The sequence below is a fragment of the Thermobia domestica genome, chromosome 6 (genome assembly GCF_964235325.1).
Source record: "Thermobia domestica chromosome 6, izTheDome1.hap1.1, whole genome shotgun sequence".
In the NCBI taxonomy this organism is placed as follows: domain Eukaryota; kingdom Metazoa; phylum Arthropoda; class Insecta; order Zygentoma; family Lepismatidae; genus Thermobia; species Thermobia domestica.
In genome coordinates this window covers 39969733-39990491 of record NC_137459.1, presented here as the reverse complement: position 1 = coordinate 39990491, position 20759 = coordinate 39969733, and the positions used below count along the sequence as shown (strand labels likewise).

At 34.0% G+C, this 20759-nt stretch overlaps 1 protein-coding gene across 1 annotated transcript in view; it reads right to left on the bottom strand.

Moving 5' to 3' along the window:
* Nucleotides 1–1776: 1776 nt before the first annotated feature.
* Nucleotides 1777–20759, bottom strand: part of LOC145687161 (E3 ubiquitin-protein ligase TRIM71-like) — a 37771-nt gene continuing 18788 nt past the window's right edge. Inside the window, exon 3 of the mRNA XM_081760623.1 lies at nt 1777–6896. Within this exon, the coding sequence (XP_081616749.1) occupies nt 4946–6895 (1950 nt within the window). The 5' untranslated portion in view covers nt 6896 and the 3' untranslated portion in view covers nt 1777–4945. The remainder of the gene's footprint in view (nt 6897–20759) is intronic.

The window sequence follows — 20759 nt, the reverse complement described above, 5'->3', positions numbered from 1 at the left end:
TAATATGACTGTTCCTAACACACTGTTTGTATGATACCATGAACATAATATGAAAACAGGTAACTTGTTTATAAAGAGGTGTAACTTAATCGAGTTCCCGATCAATACTGATTAAACATCTTACAAACATGAACCATCGATAACAATCGCTAGAAAACGAATGACTTTTTTTGTCTGACTAGCTAAAAAATTGCCATAGAAAGTAAATAAATAGGTATAGAATAAAGAGATAAATATAAAACAAAACAAAAGACCATTGATTTACACAACAATCATATTTCGTTTTCCTTTTGGAAGTGAATTTTCATTTGATTTCTCGTCTCATCTACTATAGATTACAAGCTACGTCTTCGGTATTACCTGAATGCAAAGTTGGAGTTGTTTCGTTGTGCGATGATTCATGTCAGTAAACGAGTTTTTGAAGGGCAGATGTAGGAAATAAATAATTATATGGCATAGGAAATAAATAATTACATGGCAAGTCTTCAAAATTCAGAAAGATTGATGGATGCTTATTCCTACACTATTCATGAACTGACAAATCGCAACTCTTAAAAAAATGTAATAACTTTAGAAAACATGAGCCATGGCAACAATTGCAAAGTGCCAGTTGGAATCTTAAAAAATGCGGTGAAAATTAGGAGTGTTGTCAATTTGAAAGATCGAATAATGAACATTTGGTGCATGTTAGAAGCAGTCCTAACTTCATAATAGTTAACTATAGAAAAAAAATAAGCATACCATTGGCTTTTTTGGGAAAATTTACTATTAAAATGAGGTGTCATATGCTATGGTTTTTATTTTTCAAACTCCACTTTAATTCAAAATGGCGGATTTCAAGATGGCTGCCGTCAAGGTCATAGCTACAATACGACTTCCCTTTAGGCCTTATATGTATCTACATGGTTGTTCTTTCATTAACACTCCGTTTACAAAGGGTAGTAAGGGACTTCTGCAGTAATCTCTAATAAGCACATCACAACTCTTAAAAATTATATATATATATATATATATAAAATAGAAAACATGCACCATGGCAAAAATTTCTGTCATCACAAATAATACATACATGTCCTCTATCAGCAAAAAAAAAAAAAAAAAAATATCATTGAAATCGGAGCCGGACAATTGGGTGATGTCCCTTGTAAGTAATCACAAATATTCTTGTATCCAAATATCAACTAAAGAGAATACAATTTTAATATAGTGCATCATTCATCTTCAAATCTCCATGCCTCCAAAACTGGATTTCATGAATAAATTTCTTGTATTACAGAAGTATAAGACTAAAATAAAACATTTTTTTTCTGGAAGTAATGCTCTTAAGGATATTCTGGCATTAAACTAGGGTAATGATATAATACCAATAGTAATTGATTTATTTATTATGACAAATGTATGCTACGCGCGCCTAAAAACTAAATGTTTTTCGTTTGAAAATCTTTACTACTTCTGAGTAGAAATGTCATGAGCAATACAAGTTTCGAGTTTTGTTTTATTTTGAGGCGTCACATTTTTAAGCTTTTTTTTTTTTTTTTTTCGACTACTTGCCCGTAATTTTTACAAGTTCTGCTGGAAGAAAATTAAAATATGGATTTGTTCCTGGCTTTCTAGTTCGATATTTTCCTTACATTCTGCCGGTTATTGTATATCGAAAAACAGTTGAAAATTCCTAATGTAGAGGTTTGAAAAATTAATCAAAATTTAAGACTTCTACAAATATTTATTCCTTTATGTAAATTAATAAACCCAAAATAAATATTAGAGCCACAGAATTATCACAAAAGTTTAGTTACAAAACTTTAGAGCGTACAACATATCGGCACGCCATTATTGCTCCATATCAATATTTTTCACTGAAGCTTTCTCTAAATATTATAAACTTATTCACTAATTAAAAAAAAAAAAAAATCACTATTTAAAATACTATGTGGCATATATAAATCGCAACAACACTTTTTGACTAATATATTTTCTCTCTTTATATAGAGTCTATTTTTGTTTTGATTTCAGTGAAACACTAGCACCTTTTTATCCAATATAATGCCACATGATTATACATTAGGATCAAATTAATTAGATACCTTGGTAATAAACAATTAGCAAAGAAAAGAGATTTATAAATGTATTCTGGTGTCCTTTATATACCACAAAAAAGTTGTGTTACACGTAGAGCAACTTTCTCAATTGGCTATTCAGCCACATCGCAAGCAAAGAACGCTCGCATGAAAATCCGCCTTAATGTAGGTTACATTATATTAATACAAATGTAAAGAAATTTTGCAGGAGGTAATGATATAAATAGACTCACTTAACATTACTATTAATGAAACTTAAGAGGGGGGGGGGAGAAATAAAAGTTAACTTTGTACCCAAATAACAAGAACACAATTCCTTAAAACGAACATTGCTTGGAGTGGAACATATCACAAGAGAGAGAGAGAGTCAGATTCACAGTTCAGGAACACTTAGTAGTCATGTTACTACCACCCTTCTTCAAGTATTGCTAAAAATAAAATAAATATGAAATTTTACATCTTCAATTTCGAAATTGTTACGAAAGTAAATAGCATTGTACCTAATTGTTAAATATAAAAATTCTGCATTTTGTGCTAATTTAAAATTGTAATTCGATTAGTACTTGTAGCAGGAGATCTCCAGCATGATTTGCTAATGATTGTCTTTGTTTGTTTCTAAACATTAAAAGTGTTTGGGATAGTACAACTTAGTTGTGATCACTGGAGTGGAGATGTCAAATTTTCATACTTTTTTTTTTTTTTTTTTTGAAGATATCTTTAGTCTCTACGGAATTTTTTAACTGTACATCATAGAAAATGTAGTAAATAACATTACATATTAATTTAACAATCATGTAAATTTTATCATTACTTCCATTTGGTTGTTAACAACATATTCTTCCCTCAAGTTAAATCGATCTAGTGTTGTCAAGTGAAAACTTTTTTTTTTTTTCATACGTATTTGCTTTGTTTATCTTAAAACTAACCTTAATGAGGACTTGATAGACATAGAAACTCGGATCCTATTTTGTCTATCTTTTAATAAACTCTACTTTGTCTACTTGCTTTTAAAATGTTTCTGGTTTTGCTTAACTATTTTCTTTTTAAATTATAGTTATCAGCGCATGTCTAAAGCTTATGATTGATGTAAGGACTTCAAAAATATACAATGAAGTCACGCTGTTGATACTATTTTCTTCAAATATGCACTCTTAACGTATTTTTCAGCCAACAATAATTAAAAAAAAAAAAACTTTGGAAATTATAATAATATAAATCTATTATAAATGTCTGTTAGAAAAAAGAAAATATGTTTTACACACAACCCAGTAATAATAACATGTTAAACTAACTTAAGAATGGTTAATTATAGGCATTTTCAATTCAATTCAATTCAATTCAATTCCCAATGAAATAATAAATTAAAAGATCTAGATAAAGAACTAAGATAAACAGAGACTCATATTAAAACTCGATAGTTGATGCAGTTATACACTACAGTGCAACCCACTTATAACAAACTCGGAAATAGCGAATTATGGGATATTACGAACATAAATGAAATCCCTGTCACACCGCCTATTTAAAACAGGGAAGAAATGACCGTATATTACGAACAAAATTTTTCGTAAAGACTGCTTATAGCGAAATATTCAGAACGGGGTCATGTTTTCCTTTCTTCTGTTCGTGGATAGCTCAGGTATTGCAAAACTGGTTTTCATAGCTGTTGTCGCTGTGCAAGCCAGGCATGACACAGTCGCTGTCGGGTACGTCGCTGAAGATGATGCGCTTGTAACAGAATCCCGATGTTGATAATTCAATTTGTGGAACGCGTGAGGGAGGCTACGAAGGAAAATGAAGCAGACTCCGATGACGAGGGAGAAATGGAAAATGTGAAATAAGCCGTCAGTTCTGAAGAAGGTATCCAAAGTTTGGAAAATTTGCAACGCTCTCTGTTCGAACACAGCAACACAATGCCGAACAACACATTTCAGGCATTTGAGGAAGTGGAAGCGGCGGTGCTACGAACCGCGCCAGCAGACATGGTTCAGATGAAAATTACACACTTCTTCAAGCGTGCATGAACAATAGGCCAGATGATAATCCAATTAACAAATTTACCTTCAGCAGACTTAATACTATGCTGCTCTATATTCTTTTTAAAAAAGGTATCTGCTTGTTATCTAATCCTTTGTTTTTGCCATAATTCGGAAAAATATAAGAGTTTGTTTATAATAAATTTCGAATATAAAGAACTAATTGTGTTGGTCCCTTGAAATTCGTTACAAGTGGGTTGCACTGTATTACATATAAATCTCAGAGGAACTATTAATATTTACAACTGATTTATTTATCACTTATGAGCAAAACCTTTTTACATTCCAATTAAAAAACTAAGTAAATAAATGACATCTTTGATATCAGTCCCTTTTTATCATTGTTTACGTAGGTAGAAAATTACATTAATTGTTATTTGTTTAGAATGAGCACTAACAAATGAAATAAATATAATAGAGAAGTGACAACTTAGTTCTTAGAATTCAATTCAAGGACTTAGTTTTCTTCTTCCTTCCTTTTCAAGTAGATTAAAATACCTGAATTCTGCTATTGCCAAAGTCAACAAGTATTATTTTTCCATCCGGTGACAAACAAACCCCACTCGGTCGATTCATTTCACCTGGTTTCCTTCCTAGAGTTCCAAACTCCCACAAAAACCTACCAGTACCTTCAAAAATTTTGATTCTGTGATTTATTGAATCGGATACAATGACACGCTTTTCATCATCAACAACTACACCCTGAGGACGAAAAAAATGCTTTGATTGTGAGAGTTTATTACCAAAGATTCTTGCAGATCTAAGGCTAGGATGAATCACCACAAGACGATGATTATTGAAGTCGGTGACGATTATAAATCCTTCAGCATTTTAGCAAATTCCTCGTGGGGAATTAAAATATTTCCGCGCGGCATTCCTTATTTCACACCCGAATTTACTAATAAACTGACCTTCTCGTGAAAATAGCTGAATGCGATTATTACTTGAATCTGTCACTATTATATTCCCTTGTGAATTTATTGCAACATCCCATGGATGGTTGAATTGTCCTGCTTGTTTCCCTTTGCTGCCAAAGGTTAACAAAAACAATCCTTCAAAAGTAAAAATCTGTATTCTGTGATTATCCTTATCCGCTACTATTATCCTTCCTCTGTCCCAAGCAATTCCAGCCGGACGGTTAAACTGACCTGGAGCAGATCCCTGAGAGCCAAATTTATGAAGAAAAGTACCATTCTGATCGAATATTTGAACTCTGTTATTACCCCTGTCTGCAACAATGATATGACCGTCTTCATCACAACAAACACCCCATGGTCTACGAAGTTGACCGTTGCCTTCCCCTTCTTCTCCGAAAATGAACTGTGGTTTCTCAATACTGATGTAATTTCTGCAACAGCGTACCATAACTGTGAAAGGACTGCCTGATATATTCCACCCACATAGCGTCACACTGATCAAATGTTTTCCTGCTAAATGTGGTCTGTATGTAACTACGTATTGTCCGTTCTTCATACAAACAACATCACCTAAAAATATTGAACCATCAGGAGAAGTTATAGTCACATATACAGGATCCTTACCAGTGAGTCTTGATTCATTTAAGTGGTTCTTACAGTGAACTATGAATGAGGCTTCCTGGCCTTGCACTGCTCGTTTAATTCCTTCACCCATTGCAACGGTAGCTGGAGCGAATCCTGAACTATCAACAACTCCAAGAGTGCTGATGGCTTGGAAAAGAACTGTGTCCGGAGGAGTGAAGATTATCATGTCATCTTCGTATGGTTGTAAACTATAGTCTACCTGACGAATCCGATTAAATTCTAAAACCGCTTTATCTCTCGTTTTTAAAATATCTGAGCTATTATTTGACTTCATCGCTTGGATTATTACTTCCACTGTTTGAGTAAGCCGTTCAAGGATAACCTGGGAATCATCGATTTGTAGATGCAGAGATTTTCCCTTAACCTGTCGAATCATCATCACTCTTTGCAACAAATGTCTTTCCCTGTCTTCAATGGCACACATGAATCGTCGTGTTGTTCTTCGGATTTCAGTTGAAACTTGTTTTGCTCTCTTTTCTACTTGTTCAGCCATCTTTTTCGCGAGTTCAAGACTCTCCTCCACAACTCGAATGCCAGCTTTCGTCTCTGTCAATAATCTTGACATTACAGCTCTGGAATTTTTAATGGCATCTTCAAGATATATAATCGAATGACCTTTGTGATCGCGGAGAGTACATTCACTACAAATTGCTATGTTACATATCTCACAATAAAGCCGTAGCACTTCGCCATGATGATTTTCACAGAGTATAGCATGTCGAGATGGGTACATTTCAAGAGTCGATGGTAGTTCAGAGGACGTCTCATTATTGTCATCAAGGAAACGAATAATGCAATGGTTCTTTGTCAGACGGACACGTTGATGTGCTTCCACACAATTATCACACAACATCTCACTACAATCAGTACATCTTGAAGTAACCGTAGCGCCCTCATCACAATTAGAACAAGCATCCCCATAACGAGAGTTGGCTGGTCCATTTGGACAAAGTTCAGTTTCAAAATCTTCGATGCTGACAGCCTTGAGAATACCAGCAATGAAATTGGTACTACAAAGTGTGTGCATATTGCCATCAGAATTATTGGCCTCCTGATTACACGAAGGACACATCATGTTCGTTTCTTGTGTCGACTGGTTATCAAGATAATTTGCACAAAGGGAATGATGGCAGGAAAATCTCCTTGGCTTATCAACGCTTGAGAGACATTGTGTACAACTTTGGATATTTTTTGTAGTATCTCGGTATCCCGCAGCCATCCTGCAAAAAGATAAATACTATATTAATTCAAACAGTATTAAATAAATAATCCAGTACCACCCCCCAAAATAAGTGAATAACATAAATATATTTTTCCATATATCTACTAATAAATTAAAAAAGAAAAGAAAAAGAGATATCGCAATTTCACATTATTATAACTAAAATAATCGAAAACCAAAGAGCAGTATCAGTTACTTAATGATGCAATAAAATAATAATAATAATAATAATAATAATAATAATAATAATAATAATAATAATTAATTGATGATGATGATAATGAAAGTTGTATTCACTGAAGCATCCAAATGTTAAAAATTGCGAGCCAACGCTACGTTCCAATAACTACTTGTTGTCATCTTTATCTGTATTTTTAATGAGCAACTATGCTACTTGTAGTTCTATAAGTTCAATAGTTCTACATACAAGCAGCATAATTTCTGACTTAAAAACACACATGAAGAAGATAACAAGTAGTCACTGAAACGTAGTGTTGGTTCGCAATTTTTAACATTTGGATGCTTCAGTGAACACAATTTTAACTTATTATTATTAATCCTATTATATCATTAAGCAACTAATAGTGCCCTTTGTTTTTCAGTTCTTTTAGTTATAATAATGTGAATGTGAATCAAATAGAAACGGTGGTATACTTCTTTTCCTTCTCCCTTAACCTATGAGTAGGTATGTCGGGAAATGTATATTTACGTTATTGATTTATTTTGAAGTAGTGGTAATAGATTATTTATTCTATAGTTCTCATTATTGATAACTCCTATATTTCTACATACAAGCAAACAATTTATAAATAAAAAATAGCTTGAAGAAGATAACGAGTAGCTACTGAAACATAGCGTTTGTCACCGTTACGTCATAAATGTTTTAAGCTAGTAAGCTTCTTTATTTTCGTTTTTAGTGAATAGGGCGGGCGGACAAAACTTCGTAGATTTTAGTCCATAAATAGGATTATTGTTTCTAAAACAATAACAGCAAGGAAAATTTCTGAGTAATTCCTTGCTATAAAACAATGCACGGAGTTTTGCGAAATTACATTCAAGAAAATGTGATCATTCTCAGCAACCATTTTTGCTAAACCCCGTTGTCACACTTATCTAATATTGTTGACTTACAAGTAACATAAAAAAAAAGAAAAAAGAAAAGAAAAGAAAAGAAAAAGAAATTGTCAGTTAATGTAAAATAATATGCATGACAAATATATATTTGATGCAAATAGTAATTGTAAACCATACAAAATAATTGTTTGTGGACGACAGTTATAATTATGAAAGGACCAGATCTTCAAGCTAACAATAAGATAGTCAACTAATAATGAATTAGGCATCCCAATCGTTTCGAATAAACCAACAAATAAATAGATAGATAAATAAACAAACTTTAGATGCAGATAAATCTTACTTCGTACGGTTCTTAGAAATAAAAAAGAAATGAATAAAATTAATAATAACTACCCTATTACAAAAGTTCTCAGAAAGTATCAGTTGTTAAAAACATAAAATGTTTATAGTATGTGTATAGTATGCCAGAGCACAAACTGGAAAAACACTGATCCTTATTTTCTTTTACTAAAACTTCGTTGGGCCCCTGGTTCGATGAGCTTTGTGGCGGACAAACATCGTGTTCGTGGATTTTCTCTAGGTTCTCCCGTTACCTGCCACTTTCTTCATTCCACCATTTCTTACATTATCATCATCAGCGTCTCCCTTAGCCTCGGAGCATAAACTTAAAAAAATGTATTTCTGAACATTTTTAAATGTTATAAAATGCATTTTATTTATTATTTAACATGGTTAAAGTATAAACAACATATATTCCCAATTTCGCCTTTTCTAAAGTCAAGAAATGCTAAAGAATTTTCGACATCTAGGTGAAGGTGAAAAGAAACTTCGTAACACTTTTTTTTTTTTTTTTTTAACAAGAGCACTAGCGAGGAAATGGAAGTGCGAACGTGAAATAAAAGCATGGGTAAGGATGGCAAAATAAGCATTTAAGAAGAAGAAAAGTCTATTTTGTGAGTCCTTGAATAAGTAAATAAAGTGTTAGGAAAAATACTCCTGAAACATTTCGTATGAAGCGTTGTTCTCTATGGGGCAGAAAAGACTGGCGACTTTCGCAGTCGACAATGTGGGTGTCGAAAAAACTGGGGATAATTAGGTGAGTAGAACGAGAAACGAATGAAGAAGTGCTTAGGAATAGTACGAGAGACAAGAACAGCTTTAGATGTAACCAAAAAGAAGGGAAACTGATTGGGACACTGGTTGCGAAGGAACTGTATTATGAGGGACGTGGTAGAAGGTATGGTGGCAGATAAATGAGGTAGGGAATGAAAAAGAATACAGTTAATGTCAGTATTAAAACAGAAACTTCCTACGTAAAGACGAAAAGGTTAGTTGAAGAGCGTGGCGCAATCTTGAGACCAGCTGATAGTGGCAAAATGTCTACGATTATGAGCAGGGATAAAAGTGGATCTGAAAAAGTAGGGGGACAGTAGGTAGCAGCATGACGTCTCGCCGTCCTCCCACCTACCATTGCCCATTGTAATTTTTTAGGAACTGGGAGAATGCCGTACTTATTTTTTGGAGGTGGGGGACGGCATAACCCTGCGTTCCCCCACAATTTTACCCCTGAATATGAGGTAACTCTATCACGCAGCACAGTTGAAATAGAACGTGAATTTGACATCACACATACATAATCAGAAACAAACACACGACTAGGTTTGTCAATTTAGCTGTTTTCTCACTAAATCTGCCTATTTTTGTTTTGCAATGAGCCCCCATTATATCCATCATACTCAGTGAAGTTATTCTAATTTCTCAACAACTTGTTCTTTTTTATATAAATATAGATAGAGAGGTAATAGATGGATAGATACAATCGTAAAGAAACAAAGAAACAAACCATACAAGGTAGACAAAAGGAAAATTTTTACTGGATACTGCAAGTGACAAGTAGAGACCTACACCGCATCATAATACAGGGTGGTGTGACGAAACTTGGTAGCACTGCGAATATCTTGGAAACGAATTATCCAAGATAGATAGGTTGTCAAAGAGTATTAGGAAGATCTTAATCCACCAATGGATCGACAATTGTTGATAATGGTATATATGCGTTTTAAATATAAATAACCCTCATCGCTACGCTCATGAGGTTCAGTTCTCATTCTTGACGTCTGAGTATTTGAGATTAAGAAATAAACGCTTATACCTTCTTCTGAGAGATTATATGTTTAACCCTGTAGCTGTAAGAATTTCTAAAAACAGATAGTTAAACTAAAATTTACTATTAATGCGTGGGTATAACAAACGGTTCTGCGAATTTGAAATATTTTAACAGGCTGAATAGCACCACTGAGCATACTAAAGTAAAAGTAGAGAAATCTCGCGGATACGATGTTGTTCAAAATTTATATGGAGGGATTAGATGCGGTCAATCTATCATTAAGTTACTGTTCTCCTTATAAAATTAGTACATTAATGAAGCTTAATAAATGTAATTGATGTAAAAATGTAATGATTGTATGTTTAATTATACATGTTTACTAAATCAATAAACTGAACGGGGCAATAAATGAAAAGGGTAATTTCTCATTCGCGGCATTAAAGTAAATTTTGGTCCTTTCCTCGAGACTATCTGATGAATCTTGAGCTCTGATTGATGGAAAATTTTCGTGACATATTGGCAACACTGCACATGAGAACTGGATGTAGCAATCTGAGAAAGGAGAGGGAAAGATGGAAATATGAAAATGCTTTTAGAACTTTTAAAGTTATTATTATATTATTAATAAATAATTATTTTATACGCGAAGGGAGCATCTTTTCTTATTTTTATTTTCCATAATGACACAGCTCCTAAACGAACATACGTATATAGGAGCCATGATCAGAGCTTGGGATGTTTCGATATATCGATCATTCTATCAATATTTCAAAATATTAAAAAAAAATCACTGATCGATATTCCAATATTCGATATTTCAATATTTTCAGCGATATTTTGATATATCGATCAAGTATATATCGATATATTTTCTCAGTGTCGATTTTCGATTCCAAGTCTCGTTATCGCGAAGCCCTACTCCTTATAACTAAAAACTGTTTTCTTCTATTCGTACAGAACTCCTTCGTGGCTAAGCGGTTAGCGCACGCGCCTTTGGCGTTGGAGACCCGGGTTCGATTCCCGGCAGGAGTTCATGTGGTTCGGATTCCACGTTAATCAGTAGGTCCCGTCTCATATAGCCTCGCTGATGAAAGGGGCGTTAAAATCAAATCAAATGTATTGGTACAAGGAATTACACACACACACTTCTCATAAAGTTTGTGAGATAGTGCAGGTCATTTGTACCTAAGTAGACAGTCAATGATCCATGAAATATTTAATAAAAAGTGTGTAATAATAATAATAATAAACTATATCTAAACTGGTAGTTTACATTTGGTGTATAATTGTGAGACGGACCATTTTCGCTTCAGCAAAATCAATGAAAAATTATGAACATAAAATCATGAAAATTAGTTTATAAGAATATTCATTTCACAATTTATATAATATAAGGTCTGTGTGGACCCTCGAAGCATGATGGTTGATGAGGGATGTTAAGTAAACAAAGGATTTATCGTCAGTTGGCTTTTACGAAGTATGGATCGCTTGCAAACTGTACAGCTGTTCGAGCGTCGCATAACAGTCAAAACAGAGCAGTATTAAAGAACGATATACGATAAAATTTTGCGTTGAAGTTGAAAAATCCGTCGCGAAGACGTTCTTACGGGAAGGACGCTTTATCGAAAGGAGAGGTGTTTCAGTGACACACTTTCTCCTCTCAGGGGTTCGTACTACCCAAACAAACAGAAATGCTCACGTCCGCCCGCAAATAGCCAATTTGTGGTTTTTCCGCCTCGATAGTGCTAGCGAGAGAATTTCTAGCAAAACAAACCTTGGCACTGCTCTACCAGCCTTTATACAGCCCGAATTTGGTCGCAGTTCACTTGTTTCCCCGGCTCAAGTCCAGCGTGAAAGAACACTAGTACGATTGAATTCGTGAAAGATGCCTTGATGAGTGAAACAGATTCTATTCAACACTTCCAGGAAAGCTTTATGACGTGTATCAGAACCACTGGCAAAGAAGTATTGATGCTCAAGAATGTGATTTCGAGTAATTTTAAATGCCTTCCGCGGCACCGATTCGGGACAAAACTATACTAACTTAAGGGTTATATTAGAGTAACCACCCCGACAAAGTATAAAATTTGATAATCTAAGTAAAGAATACTCCATTACAGTAAATACAGTAATCTTCTTGAAATTGGTAAATAGTAATTTTTACGAATGTACAAATATATTAAATTTTAATGCCAACAAAAATATTTTAACAACTAGAATGCCATTTTATAATGTAAATAGAGAATTTATTGTGAATATGAATTACTTTCTGATTTGAATTTGTCAAAGCAACAATACCTAAATTCAATAGTGAAGTTGAATTTTTGCTATCGTCTCTATTATATTGAAAACTGATTAAACAAATATTAGGCAAGAAATGTGTCAAATGATATTTTATATGCCAATAATATACGGGTTACATGCATAGGATCGACACGGCATAGGATCGACACGGCATAGGATCGACACGGCGTAGGATCGACACGGCATAGGATCGACACGGCACAGAACCGAAACGGCACAGGATCGACACGGCATAGGATCGACAGCAGAACTTTCATACGATCGAAATAATAAAAAATACATTATTTTATAATTACGCAATATTAAGTAACAATTATTTTCTCAAGGATATATAGGAGAGAACCGTCATACGATCGAAACGGCATAGGAACGAAACGGCGTAGGATCGACACGGCATAGGATCGACACGGCACAGGGCCGACACGGCATAGGACCGAAACGGCACAGGATCGACACGGCACAGGACCGAAACGGCATAGGATCGACACGGCACAGGATCGACACTCTGTAGGGTGGTCAACACTTTCTGAAAATATCAATATCGCATATCCCTCACCTTGAATTTGTGGATATAAAAAATTGTAAGGATAAATAATTCTAAATGGTCTATTTTTTAAAAAATTATATATATATATATATATATATATATATATATATATATATATACAAATTGTATAAAAATATTGTGCGTAATATATCCATGCCGTAATAAATACACCTTTAATTTTGTGATATTAAAAAAAATACGCTAAATAACTCCAATAGTTGATTCGAGGTTTTCAATACCGAATAAATAATATTATTTGTCTGATATTTTTATAATGCTGTAATTTTTTATGTATACTAAGTTGAAGTATGTACATGTAACTGCAATTTTAAAACTGTAGGCTTAGAATTTGCGTTTGGATTTTTTTTTTTTTTTTTTTTTTTTTTTAAGCGAAGCAATGCACCTATGTTAAGTTGCCTCCTTTCAAATTTCGAATTGAAATCGGAAGCCAATCGTTTGTTTTTCGTTTGTTATTGACTTTTTTGAAGAAAAATAGTAAAAATCGTATCTTTCTTAAAACATAAAGAGATGTTTACAAAATAAAGTTGGTATATGGCCAAATTTACCCTTGTTCCTCCACTTAAAATTTTGATTGAAAATCAAAATCAATTGTTTGATATGCGTATGCTACTAATTATTTTGAAAAAGAATAGTCTGTTTCGAAAAACATAAAGAGTCTTTTCAAGAGAAATGGGTGATGGAATTTCATATTGGCTCCACTTTAAAGTCTCGAATCAAAACCGAAGCCAAGCGTTTCTTATTGGTTGATTTTAAGAGCAAATCGCTTGTTTCGAAAAAATAGAGAAAGAGATTTACAAAATAAATTTAGAATGTGATCAAATTCAATCTGATTCCTTTACTTACAAATTTCGATTCAAGACCAAAATCAATCGTTTGATATGGATTTGTTGTTGCTTGTTTGGAAGAAAAGTAATTTGATTCGAAAAACATAAGAATATAATTAAGAAATAATGTTGATGAAGGTGATTTGTTTCGGGGCGGTTTGCTTATTTTGAAGAAAAAATCACTTGTTTCAAAACAACCAGTAAAATATATCTATTTCCAGGATACATCTGGTGGTCAACTTCATACTGTTTTTTCTGCTTTTAAATATCGATTCAATACTCAAGCTAATAACATGTTTTCCTTTCTTATTGATTGGTTTGAAGAGGAAATAGTTTGTTTTGAAAATTATTAAGAGTCATTTACAAAATAAGGTTGGGTGGGCCAACTTTTTGGTGGTATTTCAAATTTCGATTTAAAATCAAACTCAATCATTTATTTTTCGTTCGTTATTGATTGTTTTGAAGAAAAACTAAGAACCATTAAAGAAATTTTTATAGTAAAGGTGGTCACCTTCACAGTGTTCCTGCACTTCAAATTTCGTTCAAAGCATAAAACGGTTAAAATAATAAGAGAAACACAATCAGTACTCTACGCAAATGTTTAGGGGGTTCAGGGGCTTTAGGAACACAAGTTTATAAAATATATCAAGTGTTTATATATATAAACGTGCTAATATGATAAACGTGCTTAATTTTGCATAATACCTTGCTCAAGGGGGGTTTCAAAGTCCTTAATCCCTTTACTTCAGTACGCCACTAAACATCAATTATAAGTCATTCGTTATCCAAATTGTACTTCTTGTACTGATTCAATCCTTAATTTTAAAGTTCAAAATTATATGAGCACTTATTATGCTATTGGAAAAGAGCACATATTTTACGACAGTGCAAGGTAGTTTCTTGTTTTAACAATTGAAAGAAAGGAAAACACCAATAAAAGTAATAATAATACCTGACACGAATTCCGATAGTAAATCATATTTTATTATCTTATTTGAAACTTTGAGAAAATTGAAGCTCTACACCGAATACAAATTGGATAATAAGCAATGCTTTATAATTGCTTGATAAATTTCAAATTGAGAACAAAGAGAGTGATACTGTTTAAAAGAAAGATTGGATAAAAACAAGAATTTTAGGAATGATCTAAAAAATGGATCAAAGTATTATGATCTTGGCTAATATTAATTTTTGGATCAGTTACCATAAAATATTCGAACGGTCTCTAAATCGAGTTTTCTCCAGATATGTAGTTTTCCAGGTATAAGGAGTACAAGAAAAATTTCGATTAATTAAATATTTTGGATTTTTTTTATAATGGGCCACAAAATTTTTGGACGGTCCCTAAATCGACTTTTCATATTTTTTACGCAATAAGCATATCTCACTGAGTTAAGTGATATCTTGGGTTGGGTTACACTATATGTAGTTCTCCATATATAAGACATACAATAAAATTATTGATTGAATGAAATATATTGGACTTTTTGGATCAGGGGCTACAAACGTTTGGACGGTCCCTAAATCAAGGTTTCGTATTACTTTCGGAATAAGCACATCATGCTGAGTTAAGTGATAGTTTTGGTTTGGCTGCACTATATGTAGTTCTTCAGATGTAAGACGTACAAGATTTTTTTTTATTGAATGAAATATATTAGATTTTTTGGATCAAGGGCAACAGAATTTTTGAATGGCCTCTAAATCGAGCTTTCGTTTTATTCAGGCACTAAGCACATCATACTGAGTTCAGTCATAGTTTAGGTTTGGGTACACTATATGTTGTTCTCCAGATATAAAGCCTACAAGAAATTTATTGTCTGAAATATATTGGATCTTTTGATCCAATAATAGTCCTTCATCCTCCATTTATACATTAAGAAGTAACAGTATAACGTGTACATTACGTGATACACTTTGTATTTTATGGTGTGATGTTTAATAATAAATTATTAACAGAATACCCGTTCTTCGCATGGGGAGAATAGTTTCATTTTGAGCATAAAGGGCAATGGAATCTGAGTATGGATTTAAACTGCATCGGGAGTGTTACTGTTCGTCTGAGTGACTCCAAATACTATTTCATCGACACTAATATCGGTATTATTTTTTATCATTATATATATAGTGTGTAACTTCATTAATGTAATGAACGTCTGGAGGTGATTCCTGGACTCGGAAGAAGAATTTAAATGAAACGAAGTCTTTAGCTTATCATAATTATAACTTCTATGCCAATAGTAACGGATGATCAATCAACGGCTTCCTGTTCAACTTAAGAGTGTGTAAAAATGAGAAAAAAATAACTTTGATCCAGAGTAGGTTTATAACGACTGTGCATAAGACAGTCAGGGGCAAAAGATCATGTACGATGAACTAGAGTATAAGGGATTCTTCACATAACAACAGTGATTCCCACAAATTATGTGAATATAATTTGAGCCAAAGTAAGCTAGATTAAAAGATTTCCTCCCCGTAATGCGTAAATTCGTGGAAGATAATAACTACGAGTACAGAAGGAATGAAACTCGACGATACTCAAGGTTTTGCGCGTGTTGCACAAGGAAAGAAAGAAATACAATTTCAAATTATCGATTTATTCTGTTTCGGAGAAGGTAGGATAACTGAAATACTCAGAGGTACCTTGTACAGTATTTGTGCAATGCAGTATGTGTACACAAGACAGCTATGAAGAATAACAGTTCACAGTCTGATATTGTCGACCGTTGACCGCATTGCAAAGATGACATCGGCGAAGCAAATTTTTCCGCGTGTGATCAAGCACATCTGAAATTTCGTAGATGATTGCCGCAGCTATATTACATCGAGCTACAAGTTCTTCGACTGTCGTGGCCGGAGTTTCATACGTATCCCCGAAATAAAAAATCAAGCAGCGTGAGGTAGAATGAACGAGGTTGTCATAACACAGGTTTTTCTCTCCCAATCTGGGAATGTTTCATTTAGGTAAGTCTGCATATTCCTGTCAAAATGTGCAGGTGTACTATCATACTGAAATCACATCTGCTGTCTTATCTTCAAGGGCACATGTTCTATCAATTTTGGGAGAAAATTACGTAAAAATAAAAGATACGTACTCCCACACAGGCAGACCGATAATAAATAAGTTCCTACCACAAAATTATCCACCACACCACACCAAATTTCTGCTGCTGATCGTTTACTAGAGTTGCATGTGGGTTTTTACGCCATACACATGATAGTTTCAAGACGGTTTTGATCATTCGACGTACGCTGTCTTCAAGTTCAGCTGTCCATATGGGGCTATTTCCTCCGATTTCACGTACGAGAAACCGAAGGGACCCCTCTCTCGAAGTCGAATATGGAGGCGTGGAAAAATACAAGGAAAGTTACTCTCTTTTGAGGGCGACGGTCACGATATAAACGCCTCACTTCTGGGCTATTGCCCTTTGCTACTCCATAAATGAGTTGCATATCTGCCAGCTCGTGGACAGGGTAATCTTCCATCGCGCAGGCGTGTACAGGTTAACACAATCAATTTTACTTAAACACCAACGTCTACACTTTTACACGACCTTAAATACCTGGACACAACCCTCTACCGTTGAACACAACATTTCCCATCCTGTTATACAGCAATTACACGTGTAACAGTAGAGCATCTGACTATGTATATCACTCACAAGTTGCGTAGATGCTTATTACAACTCAGCCATGCTAACTGAAGCCATTCCACAATAAAACTTCAAGACAGCCTTCTGTAAGCCACTCGCAATTGGCACACAAGGGACGATAGTTCCGTAGGTATTCCTCCGTGTAGGTATTCCATACAGCTCTAAGATATGTACATTAGAATGCCGAAAAAAGACTATCCTTTTTTTAAAATGTACTTTCAACGAGCTTCCTTTGAGAAAATTTCTCCGGCAATGATAAAATCAAAATGTAAGTGGTCTACACTAGGATAGTATTTTGGTATATTCACAATAGCAATGAAGTTTTTCATAGCTCAAGGAAAAGTTGAGGTTTGCCAACTCGAAGGAAGGGGAAAACGCCATCAAAAGTATTCCTGGGAGAAGATTCATCTAACGGATAAATCAAGTATACTATTCCAGCGCACTTCTTGGTATCGTTATGCAACGTGTACAACATCCCTTGTTTCTCCACTTTTGTTGCTTCTGTGCACAGAAGTACCATATTCCACGGAATTACATATTACGAGGAAGAAACCGTTTAATGCAGCTTACTTTTGCCCCATATCTATTCACACAATATTTGGAATCCCTGGGTCATGTGGAGAATTCCTTGTACACTCGTTCATCACATATGATCTTTGCATTTTTCGATGTTATATTTATTTACATGCCGCCTGACTGTCCTATGCACAGTCGTTTTAAACCTAATCTGGATCAAAGTTATTTTTCCTTTTTCACACACTCTTGGACAGGAAGCCGTTCATTTATCATCCGTTACCATTAGCCTAGAAGATATAAGTGTGATACGTTAAAGACTTCGTTCCATTTAAAATCTTCTTCCGAGACGTCATTATGTACTGAGACAAAATAGATGAATCACACATGTGTATCTCTCTTTCTTTCGAATTCTGAGTGTTCTTCTAACTTGAACGATGCACTATTATTTTTTAATGTTAAATCTTGTACTTGATTGATCATTTCTTCATTCAACGTTTGATAAAATACTCAAAGGAATACTCCAGTTTCTTTGGAAGTCATCCTTGCATCGTCACTGTACACTAATCGAATCTACGACTAAAAACAATGGACATTCTTTTGCCCGACTTCAATCCGACGTTTTGTTCATGAGTTATGGCGGTTTATACATTTTTCCGACAAATTTTCGGGTGTTACACCCAGGTTGTTGTATAGTTTTTGTTTTATTTCGGTGTCAGGAATCACCTAACGACGTTTGTTATATTAATTAAGTTACACCCTATATATATACGGGCGCCATTTTATGTATTGAAAAAACCAAATTTGTTTAGTAACGTCAATAGCTAAACTATGTAAACGTATTTACTAGAGAAACACTTTTTAGTTCTTGTAATAATTTTCTCTCAAACAAACTGAAGGTAAATATATACCAATAAATCAATACAGCTATATTTTAGAAAATGAAATGAAATCTTTGAGTTTTACGTCCCACGGTTATGCCGGTTAGGCTGAAGGAGACGGTGATTATGAGAAATGAATGAAATGGTGGAATGAAGAAAGTGGGAGGAAACGGGAGAACCCCGAGAATATCCACGCACACGGCGTTTATCGACCACAAAGTTCACTTGGCGGGAGCAGGGTTTGAACCCGAGACCCCATGCACCAGGGGTGAACGCTCTACCACTGACCCACCGCGGCTCCAGCTATATTTTAGAAATACAATAGGCACTGATTTTTCGAAGACTGCTCTAATACATAGGAACAATCAAATTTGTAAATAGAGAGTTTTCTTTTTAAATAAAACAAACTGAATTGCTTAAACTGCGCTATATCGATTGGTTTCAGCATCTGATTTTTTAAAAATAAATAATTAGCAGCACGAAAAATTCCTATATTATCTTCGAAAATAGACCTACATGTTAATTGCTTTACTGGCTTTATACATTTTTTTTTTTTTTGAAAAAGTGATTGTAGGGGAAGATGGGGCTAGTTGCAACAATTTTCAGGTCTGTTTTTTTTACTCGAAAATTATTATAGATATAAAAACTATATTGAGTGTACTAAAAGGTACATGCCTTAACTACATACCATAAAAAGAGAAGTGCAAAACATCGAACGGCAGTTTTGATAGCATCCACTTTTTGAACTAAGTCCGACTGTTGACACTTGCCCCACCCATGGGGTAAATTGCAACATCATCTGGGGTAAGTTGCAACAATCGGACTTGATTCAGAAATTTAATGCTATCAAATCTACAGCTTGAACATCGCTTCACTCATTTTCACTGTGGCAGTCAATGTCTATAAACTATACAGATGTAGTACGGATTTCTCTCGGAACACGACCAATGAGACCACTTCTCACAACATAAACACTGTACCTAGTCTTCTTCTGTATCCTGTTCTTCGTACGGTTCTTCAGAAACCAAACAGACGACTTGAGAATAAATTCTTCTCAGCTGATGATTTTACGTTTTCGGTTGCTTTTAGATGCTTCTTTTTCATTTCGAAAGTACTTTTTTCTAGAGTGTCTGTGAGAATAGCACATCTCTTCCTTTTCCGAGCTGTCAGTTTTCTAGTTCCAGATTTTGGATAGAACCATACATGTTCAGGAGATCATCTGAAGGATTCTACACTATCTTCCTAGATGCATTTGCAGGTGATCCATGAAGCTCACTTTGACCTGCAGTCTGAAGTTCTAACTGAGAAGATGAAAGGAAACAACTACTACTGGGCACTGCAAGCAATAAGCCATCACTGTTGTCCTATAATAATAATAATAATAATAATAACAATAATAATAATAATAATAATAATAATAATAATAATAATAATAATAATAATAATAATAATAATAATAATAATAATATTCGACAGGCCATCTGTCTATAATGACAATTTAAAAAACTTTATTTTTAAAGAAAGAAATGATTAAAAAGCATTCTATTAAGTATCTAAATCTCATATGTATTAATGTATGCAGGTTAATATCTGAGTAATAAAGCTATCATTATTAATTTCCTGTGTATAGTATCCTAATTTGTAGTTTGTCCAGTTTTTATATACGTGACGAATCACATTAGAAAGAAACTGATCAATTATATAATGACCTCTATAACTATATCTTAAAGTTAGAAATAATATACTTACAAGCAGAGCACATAAACAGGCAGAATCTTTATTAAGCCTATTACTAATATTACATATTAATATTAGCAATAATAATAATGATAACTAAATTCATGGCGCAACAGCCTTTAGAAGGCATGGACTTATGGCACTCATTTCTGTGGGGTAATGTGTTTATAGGTCTGCACGGGCTCGGGCTACTATGATAG